This window comes from Stegostoma tigrinum, chromosome 2 (genome assembly GCF_030684315.1).
Source record: "Stegostoma tigrinum isolate sSteTig4 chromosome 2, sSteTig4.hap1, whole genome shotgun sequence".
Lineage (NCBI taxonomy): Eukaryota > Metazoa > Chordata > Chondrichthyes > Orectolobiformes > Stegostomatidae > Stegostoma > Stegostoma tigrinum.
Genome location: NC_081355.1, coordinates 33,975,499 through 33,990,643, shown reverse-complemented (window position 1 = coordinate 33,990,643; position 15,145 = coordinate 33,975,499). Strand labels below are relative to the sequence as shown.

At 38.8% G+C, this 15,145-nt stretch overlaps 1 protein-coding gene across 4 annotated transcripts in view; it reads left to right on the top strand.

Annotated features, from left to right (window-relative positions):
- Positions 1-265: 265 nt before the first annotated feature.
- Positions 266-15,145, top strand: part of cap2 (cyclase associated actin cytoskeleton regulatory protein 2) — a 229,463-nt gene continuing 214,583 nt past the window's right edge. The window contains exon 1 of one of the 4 annotated variants that reach the window (XM_059653223.1): positions 266-719. In XM_059653223.1, the coding sequence (XP_059509206.1) occupies positions 446-719 (274 nt within the window). In that variant the 5' untranslated portion in view covers positions 266-445. The remainder of the gene's footprint in view (positions 720-15,145) is intronic. The other 3 variants (XM_059653221.1, XM_048556073.2, XM_048556093.2) reach the window with 3 other exon arrangements.

The following is a 15,145-nucleotide window of genomic DNA, read 5'->3' as shown; positions in this document are numbered from 1 at the left end:
ATGAAATATTCCAGCAGAAACATTTCTTTCAACCTACTAATATTCAATATTTTCTTGATTTTAATATGCACATTGCTTAAGTACATAGTTACTGATGGGGGATTAGTTTAGCAATCGCTGCGCTGGCTGAAGCAAATCAAAATGTAACTCTGAGCCAAAAATTGTCGCCATGGCACAGGGATGAGTCACGAGGAGTTTACAGCTCGCTGTTGAGCTCAATTCTGTGAGTAAACCATAGCATACATTTACCTCGCCTCCTGCAATTTAAAGATCTGTCTGTGGTTGAGATAAAGTACATCTGCAACCGTGAGAGGTATGAGGGAGGAAAAAGTGAGGAGAAATGTAATTGAATGAGTACATGGCCTGAAATGCTCTGGAATGTTAGTTGAAGTGGTCCAGTACACAACAGCAGCTAGGCTCGACTGACTGCCTTCTCCTTATAAGGATGCCGCGCGCGCGTGGCTCTGGCCGGATGCTGCAGCGGGCGCGAGTACGCGTGCCTTTATTCGGAATAAAGCGGGAGGACGAACCGTGGCTCGCGCGCCTCTGGGCTGTCAATCATTCGGTCGGTTACGGAGCACGAGCACGAGCAGGGCTGCGGCTGTCCGCGAGCCCATACACAACCTGGAGGAAAGCACCGTGTGGGGAAAACGTTCAACCCCCCCCCTCTCCTTTTTATTACAGCAGATCACCACAAGACCACAGACAAATTACGACAGGTAAATTTGGAGGCGTTTTGCATTAAGTTTTGTTTTTGTTCCTAAAAGTGAACAGTAAAGCTTCTCTTCACCCCTTTCTGCCAAAATAAAAGATTTGATATGCGCGTTCCGGAGACAAGTGATTGTGAATCAGAGCTTGCTTGTTGATGAAGCTTTCGGTTCTACCTTCCCATTCAACCATCTGCTTTCTTGGGGTCTCTTTCCAAAATAAGGATAACCAGTAGGCGAGTGTGAACGTTGACATAGCACTTTTCAAATGTATAGGTTTTGTAACGGATTAGAACAACAGTTTGACTCAACGTTGTATTTTGTGATGGAGCTGTCACATGTTTTCTACAATCTTAAATCATATTTCGGGCTTCTGTAATTAGCATGCAAGAAATCATGCAGGCATCACAATAAGATGATTCTTAGCAGGTAGCTAAAGGCCTTGTCTATAGTGAACCAATGGTGTGAATTTGGGAAAATGCAAAGTCGCTGTGGCAAATCTGGTACCTTTTACAAACGTTGCTTTTATTATTTTTCTTCCCGGGCTATTAAACTGTGCAGAAACACAAGAATGCTTTTAGCATGATGAGATGGAATGGGAAGGAACGACCTTCTGAATTACGGCCCCGAGGCTGGGGGCTTATAAGAGGCGGTCTCGGCTGTTCAGAAGCTTTTGAGAGTCTCAGGCTTGACTAACTCGATATATTTCTTTATGACAGTTTACACTTAAGGGGAGTATTCTCTTGGGAATCTTAAGTGGGCCATTGCATGTTTCAGGAGACTAATTAGCCTGAAAGTGACAAGCTGTTCGGCTTTCATCTAACTGAATGCTGATACGATTTGTCTGAAATCAATTTTCCAGCAGTTTCCCATGACTTCAAATATTCTAAGGAATAGTGAGTGCTTTTTTCGTCTTTGTGAAAAAGTGTATCACATGCTTATTCCATGTTGAGAATATCGCAAGGATTAAGCCTAATTCTGCAAAATGATGATGTCGATGGTTGCAAATTTCGGATTTAAAATTTCAAACATGTTCCACTAAGAATTTGTATTTTTTTAAAGTTTACACTTCTAAGTTAGTTTGCGATTTTTTTTGGTTTAAAGAGGTATTGTGCAGTTTGTTAGATGCTTTTATTAGCTGCACTCCAGAAATTTCAAGTGCTGTCTGTGAATGATGTTTAAGCCATTTGCAATATATTAATTTTTCTGGGGCACAATGCATAGTGCATTTAACCGTTCAGTATGCATATGCTGTGTAAACAGAATCACTGTCCTAACTTTCAGTAATAATATACAGGACAGCCAAAGGAATTCAGGTGTGCCAATTTGTTACTTAGTTAGATAGGTAAGTAAACCTCCAGATTCTAAACTAAGATGAAAATATAGGGCCTGCCAGTGAATGATTTGTTGTGAGGAACTGAAAATTCATTTTTTGTTGTTTGAGGAAGCCACAGAAGAGAATTAATAGTAAATTGTATGGAGGAACTGATGTAGGAGAAAAATATATTTGAAGATTTTTCTTAGCCTTTGAAAGGAATCTACTTTTTTATGCAGAGAGTAATGATCCAGAATATAATTTAAAGGATGTGATGTGAGCAGCTTCAATAATTTTCTAATGGAATTGGATATGTACTTTGCAGGACATTGGGGGGAGAGCAAAGGAATGTAACTGGTTAGAAATATTTTCAAAGAACTTTACCTGAATAAACATATGAATATATTTTTCTCGTGTTATCACCTCTTCTGCCTAGTGACTTCCTGGTGAATATACACAGAGATTGACTTAGTTTTACACTCACTTCCTCTAATTTGGAAGTTGGCTTGTGGAGCATTCAAATTAGTTCTAAGCTTTATATGTTGCAGAATTTTACTTATTCATTTATCTCACTTAATTTGTTAAATATCATTAGTTTCTGTCTGATTAATTTATATTTCTGGAATGCAACATAGATATTTTCAGTTTACAAGATCACCTTGCCTCATTGTGTCTGACATGCTTTCTGAATGAGCTAAGCAAATAGCCCTATTCCTCTGCCCTTTAACCATACCTTTTAAATTTTGACGTTTGAAATTTGTACTTTCCTCCCTTTGAAATGTTATATTATGTATTTTCTTCTACCAGTTTTTCACAAGACTTTTAGATGTTCTAATGATCCTACCCTCTTGTTCTGTTGGTAATGATACATTTACAGCTCAAAAACCAATGGACATAGTTTTCCCCTATTGACTTCCTGAACAACACTTATAATTTTGAACACCTATCAGATCACCTTTTAAATATCAGTACTGTGTAAAGAAATGCAATTCTCTAGTCCAAAAGGAAAATGCCATGGATGCTGGTAATCTGAAATAAAAACAGAAATGCTGGAAATATTCAGCAGCTCTGACAATGTCAGTAGGGAATTAATATGCAGGTACAACAAGTGATTAGGAGGCAAATGATTAAGTGCACTATATATTGTGCCCCTAAAAAGTTAACATTATTGCAAATGGCTCGAACGATAGTCAAGATATGAAATTGCAGGAGTGCAGTCAATAAAGCATCTAACAAACTACACAATACCTATTTAAACCGATAAGATATTGCAAATCAAATTAGAAGTATTAAACTTAAAAAAAACTTCCTTTTTTTGACTGGTTCATGTTTGAATTTTTCAAGATGGAATTATCAAACTACAGAAAGGATTTGGCAACTGTGAATACCTTAATTCTGCAGAATTAGACTTGTTCCTTGAAATAGTCCCAAAGGTGGAATGTGATACAATTTTGATATTGGTATTTATTTGCAAGGAAAATGTAATATAAAAGTGAGGAAAGTTTATTGCGCCTTGTTGAGACTGCAGATAGCTTATTCTAAGCAGTTTTGAGTTCCTTATTTGAGCAAAATATATTATTGCATATAAAGTAGTTTACTGAAGGCTAACTCAACTTATTCCTGAGATGAAGAAAGAAAGATTGAACAGCTAGAGCCTAGTCTCACTGGAGTTTAGAAGAATAAGATATTATCATTTTCAAACATGTTTAAGATTTTAAGAGAACTTGATAGGGTTGCTACTGGATGGTATTCCCTGTCATGAGGGAGAGTAAAAGTTGCAGACAGAGTTTAAGAAGGAGAAATCTCACGTTTAAGACAGAGATGAAGAGAATTTTTCTCTTTGGATTGTTAGTCTATGGAATTCTCTTCCTCTAGAAAGAAGTAGAAGTTGAGCCTTTGAATTTATTTAAACACAAGTTGGTATAGATTTTTGATAGACAAGGAAGTTAAAGTGAACAGAAAAGAACAAGGACTTGAAACTACTACCTGACCAGCCATTATCTTATTGACTGGCAGAGCAGGCTTGAAGGGCCTAACAACTAACCATCTGCTTCTCGTCCTAAGTCTTATGGTCCTTTCTGAGAAAAACAGGGCGAATGTATAACTTGTTGTCAGAACTATTCATCATTCATGATACTGTAGTTCCCACTTAAGAATTCTGTACTCTTTCCATGCTTTTGACATTTTTCCTAATGTTGGAACCATGACAGGATTCACTCCAATAAGTTCACTGTTGTGTATGAGAGGTGATGAATAGGAGGTGGAGAAGGGAATTGGGTTGAATTGGTTTGAATGTAACCTCTGTTAGAAAGTGAAAATTTGTAATTTTGCAATAAAGTTAATAAATATCTTTGGAAAGTATATAGCGTTTATTGTATTCCTAGCCTTGTGAAATTCTGGATTAACTGTAGTTTGCTATGGATAATATATCCATATATACAGCCATGCATATTTTCACCATGTGCCATTAGCCTCATGTGCAATATCCTTAGATATTAACCTGCGAGCAGTATCTCCCCTGAATACCTGATAATGAAGACTAAATTTTAATTGTGGTGCACTTCTTGCTGGCTGTTCTAAGTTTTGGCAAAGAGATGCCTCTACTTGAGCTTTGAGGACTTTAATAAGATTAAGATTATGAAGTGAAACCAATGAAATCTCCAAACCCTAGCAAATGTTGTAATTCAAAATGTGAAATCTTGTCACCATGTCTATCACCATGTGATACCATGACAGTATCCAAGGCTACTTATTGTCTTTGTGGGTCACATAGGTGTATACGTGAGGCCTCGGGCTGTATGTAAAGATTCGATCAACACAACCATGTTAGTTTTCGTCTGTCTTAAGTAGTTGATGTTCATGTAGGTTTAATGGATTTTAATTTATCTGAGGTATACTTTAAAGAATAGACTTTAAGGAAATTAGCACAAACAGTACCTCATATGCCCCCTTGGGAGTCTACAACCTAATGGTCTCAATGTGGACTTTATAACATAGAACATAACAGCGCAGTACAGGCCCTTTGGCCCTCGATGTTGCGCTGACCTATGAAACCAATCTGAAGCCCATCTAACCTACACTATTCCATTATCATCCATGATAACAAATCTCCCCTCCTCTGGCCTCATACCATGGCCAACCCTCCCTCTCATCCCCTCCTCCTTAACCTGTCTGTCTTCTCTCCTACCTATCTGCTCCTCCCACCTCACTGACCAATTCTCACCATTGCCCACCTACACTCACCTCTTGCCATCCCACCTACCTTCCCTAGTCCCTCTTTATTCCGCCCCCCTTGACCTGCCCATCTTCTCTCCCACCTATCGGCTGATCCCAGCTTACTCATCAATCCCCACCACTACTGACCTGCACTCACCTATCACCATCCCACCTACCTTCTCCACCCTGACCCACCACCCCATATTTATTCCAGAGCCCTCTTCCCCACCCACATGTCAGAAGAGGGGTCATGAACCAAAACATCAGCTTTCCTGCATCTCAGATGCTGCCTGGCCTGCTGTTATACTCCAGCTCCACACTGTGTTGTCTCAGACTCCAGCATCGGCAGTTCTTACTATCCCTCACAAACAGGACCCCCAATTGCCCATGCTTCCAGGATTTGAGGCTCATGTGACTAAAGGGATATAGTTCGAAAAGCCTTAACCTATCTAATTTCTTATTTTAAGAAGCTAATTAGAATGTGGTTTTGTAAACAAAGTGAATGCTGAAATGTTGGAAAAAGATGAATTATTATGATCATGTTGCTCATTTTAGGTAGGTGCAAGATAATATTTGTGACCTATTTGTTTGAATAGATCATTCTAGCTTTGCACTGTATACACCTCAGCTTTCCTTTTCCAATCTTCCATGTTAGGATGAAGGGTAATCTCTAAATAGCTAAATAGCTACAGCTCTAAATAAAATATATAACAGATCTTAGGTTATGACCACTTAACATTTCATTTTAAAGTACTGTAGTTTCTTCTGTTTTTGGGTCACTGGAGCGACAGATGTTTTGTGAGCTTATTGCATCTAACTGTACCACCATATGAGTTTGCTGTCAGCAGAAACACATAGCTGGAGGCTGCCTGTCCACTTTGCAATTAAATTAATGGCCCTGGTGAATTGTCACGAGTGCTGATTTGCTTGATATTAACCTGTTTTAAGCAATGTGTGATTAGAACACAATATTTTAACACAGCAACAATAAATTAAGGCCATTGTTTTAATTTTGAATATATTAGTTTATTCGCTTTCTTCGAGAAATATGGCAACCGTACGTACATGTATGCTATTATATTTTGGCTAATACGGCCATTCACGAGATATATTCATACTGAATTTATCTGATGGCTCTGTACACAATTAAATGATTCCTACTAAATGGCAGTCTGAAATATGTTAAATTTAATATTTTTGAATTCTGGATTCGAAAGGAGTGCTGTTAATGGAGATGAAAATTGAATAGTCAAATAACGGAATTGCCTTTTTAAGTAGTTTATGCAGTCCTGTACTAAATTTGGGTCAGGTCGGTTGTTATGATTTCAAGTTGTGTCGGAGCGTAATCAGTATCTGATGCGGTACCAGGCAGGTTGCCATGGGAATTGAATGAATTAGGAAAGAAAGTCAGTGTACCTGGTACATGTAGCCATAATGTTGCAGTATCTTAACAATATATTGTGAATGCAGAATTGACAGAGCTACTTACTGTTAGAATGCTGCAAATGTACATTTTAAAACAGTCTGATGAAACCAATATTGCAAATCTCTAGCAGTGATTGTTGTGTTACAGCTCATCATTTGTATGTCAATAATCCCTTCAGAGATACATTTGTGATTTTATTACTTTCATAGCATGTGATCTGAGGATATAAAGATCTCCTGTTTTAACTTACCTCAGATTACTTGAAGCAAATCACTCTGTGTAACTTAAGGGCTTAATGTTAACTCAGACACTTATGTGCCTGAGGAATGTCATGTTTATAATTAATGGTTAATTGTAATAAAAGATTGTTGGATTCTTCTGTACCAAAATGCCCAGGGATGTGAAGGTCAGGTGGATTGGCTGCAGTAAATGTGGGATTATGAGGGTAAGGTCGGGACCCTGGGTCCGGAAGGGTTGGTGCAGACTTGAAGGGCTGAACTGCCTCTTTCCACACTATAGGGATTCTACGATTCCCAAATTCCATGATAACATATGAATAACTTTCTTATGTTACAGGAGATAACGTAAATATTACTGCATCAGGTAAAACACCTTGTTAGATACAAGCTCACAAGATGCACTGTTCTTCGTTAAGGAGTTACTGGGGAAAGTCTTAACTTCATATAATGATGTAAAACTTGTGACTGATTCAGCCCTTTTTAAATCTCTCCAGATTTTTCTTTCCATTTTAGTCAATTTTTGGTGCAGAGCACCATTTCTACTGCTATTATTTTCATAACATGCTTGCTTGTATGCAAATTGTGCTATTACTCTGCATTTCCAGCATACACTTTGCATTACAAAGCGTAATCTTTTACAAAATGCTGGTCAGCAGCACATGACTCCAGAAGAAGCCATACCTCAAATCAAGGTGTTCCAGAGTTGATAGAGTGTGACATCGGGGGATCTAGCAACATTAGAATCAGGGTAAAGCAATGTACTGAATAGAGATATACTTAGCTCAAAGGAATATGTTTTGACTGTGGCTTCTGTGGAGGTCATTTGTCTCAGCCTCAGTTCATTGTTGCGTATGAATGCTTTCAGGCTGAGCCGTAGGTTCAGATATCTTTTGTTGCTTCATCATAATGTTAAAAGATATTTAAAACTCTTCATACTGATAGAAATTCCTGTGCCAACATACAGCAGGGCTTGGTTAACATTCACCTTGGATTGATGCATGGATGAATTGTTACTTACCTCCTAAGGGCCAGGCAGTGACTCCAACTCCAGCAAGAGATAAAATGCTGCCATTGTCAACGTCTCCAAGAAAGTAAACAAAGTAGACTATGGAAACTATTGAGGAATCTCCTTTCCCTCCGTTGCCATGAAGATCATCACCCAAATCCTCATTGGAAACCTTTTCCCAGTCTCTGAGGAAATAATTCCTGAAGACAATACAGCTTCTGATCAAACCATGGAATAATGGGCACATTTTTACTGCTCGGCAACTCCAACAGACATGCCAGGAACAACACCAACCACTCTACATAGCCTTTATTGACCTGATCAAGGTTCAGTCAGTTGAGAAGTGCTATGAAAGATCCTGTCAAAGGCCAGCTAGTCAGTGAAATCCATCAATATTCCCCATCTCCTCTTTGATGTAATGTGATAGCAGCAAGGGTGTGGACATTGTCTACAGGAAGGACAGAAAACTTTTCAACCTCAGCTGGTTGAAATCCAAGAAGAAAACTACTGTGCTTTTCTTGTGGAACTTCAGTGTAGATGACAATGTCATCTCTGCTTCTTGGAAGAGAACCATCAAGCCTCACTTAACGCCTTCATGGAAGATTATCGAAGAATTGGCCTCAGCCTCAACCTCCAAGAAGATTCAAAACCTTTAAAACCTGTCCTAGGTTCAGTTCTAGTCCATCCCTTCATTAAGATCAATGGAGAAATCCTCCCAAACATGTGACATTTCCCTTTCTTGGGAAGCTTTCTCTCCAAGTCTGATATTGATGTGAAAATTCAATATCACATCTAATCTGCAAGCACTGTCTTTGATGACCATGACTTCTGGGTTGATACTAAGATTCTTATGTATAAGACAGTCATCCTTCTGACTTTTCTGTATGGTTCTGCAACTTGGACTATGTACAGAAACCATCTCAAAACTCCTGAAGTACCATCAACATTGCTTGAAATGGATTCTGTGCATCACTTGGGAGGACAGGCATACTATCATCAGCACCCTTGAAACAGCGAATTGCACCAGCAACAAGGCGATGATCATCCAAGACCAAGATTATCCACTGGACTAGCCAAATGCTTAGGATACCTGACTTCCAACAACAAAGCAAATTCTCTAAACCAAGTTCAAGGAAGGCACATCAACAAGAGAAGGGCAAAGGAAATGTTTCAAGGCCTTCCTGAAGGCTTCTGCCAAGAAATGCAGTATAGATATCAATGCATGAGAGAGCTTCATTCAGAAGAAACTGACTTAGAGGAAACCTGGGTATGCAGGGATAGCAAGAGAAAGTATGGAAAAAAGAACCAGAGAAGAGGATGCAGACGATCTTGAGACAAGGACAACCTCCCAGAAAATCCTGCCAAATGTGTGGCTGGAGAAGCAGCTCCAGGACCACGTTCATCAGCCACACAAAGGCTCTTAGAACCCATGACCAGTGACATGGAATTTCTTAGGTCAACAGTTGTACTCATTACTTATGATAACTACTGACCGGAAATTTGACTGAACCAGCCATGTTTGTACTGGAGCAGAAGAATCGATTAAAGGCTGGGAATAAGAACAAAAGTTCTTAAGAAAGGGGCAGGTTGGGCTGTATCTGTGGAGACAAACCAAAGTACGCCTTTTTATTAAAATGACCATGAATATGGCAATGCATGTTGTCCTGTTAAGCTAGTGGAAAGAAGGAGGGGACAGGAAGAATGACAAAGAAGGTCTGTGAGACCAGGGGAGATTAAAAAGCAAAAGATTTCATGATAGAACAGCCAAAGAGAATCTTAACGAATGTCGTGAAGAAACAAAGATTGTGTTCAAATGAGGTGTGAAATGCCACAGTTTTTTTTTTCTGAATACATTGAAGGAGTAAAGGAATATATGAAGGGAAGACCAGCCCAGCAAAACAAAAGTGAGTAACAGGGGAAGGAAATAAAAGCACAGAACAAGATGGAGGAAGAGGATATGATCTAAAGTTGTGAATGCAATGATGAATCCAGAGATTGCAGATTGTTAAATTGAAAGATAAGATGTTGTCCCTTGAACTTGTGTTGAGCTTCACTGGAATACTGGCAGATGATGGACAGAAAAGTCCATCATAGGAGCAAGGTGGAGAATTAAAATGATAAGTGACTGGAAGCCAGGATTATGTCTGCAAACCTAATGGAGATGTTCCACAAAGCAGTCTGAGTCAGTGTGTAGTCTGCAAAATGCAGAGGAGACCATGAGCACTGAATATGGTATACTTAATGAAATGTAGTGCATGTGAATTGCTGTTTGCTTGAAGGAATATTTGGGGAGTTGGATTGTGAGAAGGGAGGAGGTGAAAGGGCAGATGGAACAAGAACACAGATCAAGACAGCTTTGAGCTAGGCTGAGTCAGTGTTGTGTAAAGGAGAGATTGAGAATGTGCATGTGGTGGTGCATGACATTGACAACACATCTTAGGCTAAGTTGAGGACAGTTATTCAAGGGGTGAAGAAACAGCAATACTCTTCAAATGAGTACACCAAAAAAAAGTCGTAGAATCATACAGCAGGCTACCGAGCTCACTCTGTGTCACTTCTTGTAAAATGTAAATAAACTAAGAGCTTAGCTAGTCCTGGTCTTCCAGAAACTTGAAGAAACTAGATCAAGATTGATTCACTTTGGTATAAGAAGACCTTTTTATTCTATTTAATGAGATTTATGGAGTTAAAAACTTTACCTAAAATCAGCACTTTAGTTCCTTGTAAATACAGATGTATCATAATCCAGTAATTGAAAATATTAGATGTCATGCTGTTCTGTAATTCAGGACTACTTTTCTAATACTAAAATCTGCAAGTGATACTTGTAAACATGTTCTTCGTGGGATTTCAACCAGTTCAGTAGTGGAGGAAAGGATGCTAGACTAAATTTAGAAACTTAGGAACCATTATAGGACCTCAGGTATCATATAGAAGTTACATGGAATTTAAAATTTGTTTCCAGATGATGCTTGAAGGTGTGTTGGGAGTTGATGAGAAGTGGACCAGGGTTTCCTGAAGTAAACAGTCCCTGGAGAAAGCTGACAAGGGAGGGGATGGGACTACATGTCTGGTGGTGGCATTCGCTGGAAGTGAACAAAATGTGTCCTATAATCCTTTGGATGTGAGGCTGGTGGGTGGAAAGTTAGTGTCAAGGAGACCCTATCATTGCTGTGGGAGGGAAGAAAAAAGGGTGAGGGCAGAAATGTAGCAAGAGGGTCAGATACAGCTAAGGGTGCTGTCACCCATGTGATCAGGGGAGTCCTTGGTTGAGGAAAAAGGTGTACATTCTTACATTCCTGTCAACTTCCTACAGAAGGTGGTATCATCTGAAAAGATGTGATGCAGAGGAAGAAACTGGGTGAATGCAATGGAGCCTTTACAGGAGTGTGAGGATGCCATATCCCAGGGCCTGACATGGATTGCTTTCAGCAAAACCAAATCATTTTCACCCATTCATAATCCTCATTATCATTAATCTAGATTTTGTTCTTTCTTGGTTTAATATCAACAGTCCCTTTTTTCACTGTGTCTCTGGTTCTGTCCCACCTATCGACTCACTCATTTACCCCCTCCCTTGGCCATCAAGACAAATACCACTTTCTCTCCAGATGCTCTCAGTTCTGAAGAAAGGTCTCTAGACATGAAACCTTACTTCTGATTTCTTTCCACAAATACTGTCTGACCTCTTGTGTTTCTCCAGCAATTACTGTTTTTGTTTCAGATTTCCAGCATCCTTAGTTCCTTTAATGTAGTAATTTATTTAATCTGCAAGGAAGAATCACTTAGTAAACCGTGATTAAACTGCACATCATTTATTAAAGCACCTGACAGTTGGATTCATATAGTAAAGCTGTGGATAAGGCAGAAATTCTTCAATTTTAGCCACAAAACAATGCTTAACTAATATGGCAGAAAAAATCAGCAGAACTGCTTTTGCTGCAAAATGAAAATCTTTTAAGCGAACTATATATTCACATTTGGAAGATATCAAAAATAATAATGCCAGGAATGTTTAATTTCAAAGGTAGACCAAATAGAACACAGAATTGGACATCTTGGAGGAACCACTTTCTCTGATATGCAGAATAACTCCTAAATTTGATATTAAATCAGAAGCTGAACGAGTGAATGCACTTATTTACACAATTGGTATGTATCTGATTATGTTATAGCTCTCCGTGGGGTTAAAGAAGTAGCTGATACTTGTGAAGAAAAAATGACAGACTTCAGTTACTTGAAGCTCTGAAATAATAAAGTTCTTGACAGAACAATATTTTGCCTCAGAGTTAAGTATGTAGGGGGGGTCATATGCGATTTCATTAATAATTTCTACAGATCAATTGTGAAATGAGACTTTGGTGTCTTAAAATCAAGATTCATAAGAGAATTTTTGTAAACTGCTGAATAATCTTTATCAGACATATTACTGTCCAAAGAAGAACTGACTCTAGCAAGATCCATTTAGATTGTTAGTAAAGCAGAAGTCCAGTAACAATACACATCAATCCAAAGAGAAGAAGATCAACCTTGGCAAAAAAGATCAGTAGAGTCCATTCAATTCTTAAAGTACAGAATCTCAAATAACCTGCATAAGAAACCAGTACAGTGTGTAAGGCAGGCACCAGAAACTAAAAGTCCTCATCAGTCCTGTGGAGCACAGAAACCTCACTGGCACAGGTAGCATTTTGCTATTAAAAGTGAATGATTTATCTGTGACACAATAGCTTACTTTTGAAACCTAAAGATGACCTTGATGATAGCAGAAGGGATTTACTGCCTTTAGATTGTCAAGAGAATCAGAAAGAGAATCAAAGTCAACAGTCTTCAGCCCAGCAAATTACTAGTCTTTAAGCTGAAAGAAGATGCTCTGAGAGCGCGGTGAAATATCCAGATCACACAAATTTGTAAAGTCAGAAACTTTAGCAGTTCCAGGGTGCAGAAAAGAATTATAAGGATGTTACTGAAACTGGAGGGTTTGAGTTACAGGAGGAGGCTGGAGAGGCTGGGACATTTTTCACTGGAGCATAGCTGGTTGTGGGGTGACTTTGTGGATGTTTATGAAGTCATGAAGGACATAGATAAAGTCAGTAGAAAAGGTCTTTTCCTCAGGATAAGGGAGTTCAAAACTAGATGGCATAATTTTAAGGTGAGAGGAGAAAGATTTAAAAGGGGCCTGAGGGGCAACTTTTTCACAAAAGGTAGTTCGTATGTGAAATGAACTGCCAGATGAAGTGGTTGATGCAGCAACAGCTACAACATTTAAACGTTTGGACAAGTACATGAATAAGAACAGTTTAGAGGGATATGGGCCAAATACAGGCAAGTAGAACCAGTTTAGTTTGGGACATTTGATCAGCATGGATAAGTTGGACTGAAGGGACTGTTTCTGTGCTGTATGACAGTGTGTTTAAGCGCAAAATGTATGAATAATGAGTGGTCTGAAGATTTCAAGCAATTGGCCACAAATTCCAGTTGCATAGTGCTCATATTTTTGACAGTAATGTTATCACCAGATGTTTGCTTTGCATAAGGCATTTGCGTGAGCACTAAGGGCACATAGCAAAAGTATGCCAAACAGGCAAATTACAGGGGAAATTGGCATTGTTGCAGCATCTGTGTGAAATTCTATGTTTCTGCTGGAATGGGAAAGCAGTGCCCCTTGATATGAGTAATTCAAAGTTTATGGCCCTATATAAGATAAAGGGTGACTGCAGTGATTGCAGCAATTGTTGAGCCATCTTCCTGTTGAGCGTCATGGGAAAAGTATTAACTGATGTTGCCTTTATCAGACTGCAGATCTTGGCTGGATGCACTTGAATGCAGCAACAAATAGATGGATACTTGCATGCCTGTAACGTGTTTGAATATCAGCATCAGGAAGATGAGTGTCATGGTCTAGGATGTTGCCATACAGCCATCTATCAGCACAGGCAGATGTTGTGTTGTTGATAACTCCACAACCCCTATCAGTCTGATACTTGATGCTAAAAAACACCTACATTGCAAAAGTTACAGCTGTTAAGTTAAAACCAAGTAAGAACATAGAACTAAAACAAATGACAAAACATCAAACTGAGAGTTTAGCAAGCATCCTTAACATGCTTCTCCATGCTGCCACACCTGATAGCACCAACTTAAGCAGGAGAAAAAGCTGAACAGTTTTGCCTTCGCTTTCTCACACATATTCTCGGTTCTCTTGGTAGGAAAAGATCACCAATTCTGAGTCTTGTATGTTTATATGCGTGCATGTATAAAATATAATTGGGGCAACGTGATAATCATTGGACGTTGAGAAGGTGTGCTGTTTAATCTAGCCTTAGTTTTTTAATGTCAGTATTTAAACAAACACTACTAATCTAGTTTCTCATGAATATATATTTCTTTTATAAATGTATCCATTTAAATGTTGACATTGGTTTGGTCCATCCCAATTTTATGTCATGTGTATTGTAATGTGTCCAGTAGACAAGAAGAGTTTCTTGGGTTTGTGACCAGATATTTTATTTTTCAATCGGATTGCTTCTCTATCTCTCTCTATCTCTCTCGCTCTAACTCTGTTTGTCACTCTGTCTCTCTCTTTCTCTATCTCTTTCTGTCTATCTCAGTCTAGCTCTCTATCTCTCTCTCTTATCTCTCCAGCCCGCCCACTGTGAGATCAGGCAAACTCCAGAAATTCTTGAATCATGCTTGTTTTTTCCAAAATCTGGAATGAAAGAGAAAATGCTGGAAATGTGCAAAAGTCAACTAAGCTACCGTACTGAGGTTAAACCTCCCTCTTTCCTGTCTCTTCTCACTTCTCATTCTAGGGTCTGAACACTACATTGATTCGAGATAATATAATGATGTTCCATCTGTTCGTTTGGGTGAATGTAAAAGGATCCATGACACTACTTTGTAGAAGAGCAGGAGCTTTCTCCCTGGTATTCTAGTCAGCATTTATCCCTTAATCAATGTTAGAAAAATAGATTGGTCAATATCACACTGCTGTCAGTAGGGAGTATTAGCTACTGCTTTATCAATGTTACAGCAGTGACAACACTTTGAAAGAACTTTTTGGCAGTAAAATGCAGTATAAATGGACCTTTTTCTTTCAGTGCAAATGCTGCATTTTCCTCTTTTTAACTTGAACTTTTCAAATCTGATTGGAAATATGAATGTTTATAATCTCTTGAAATATAATTTTGAGCAATTTTCTGAATGAGATCCAATGGAATTGACCTTTATACATGTGAG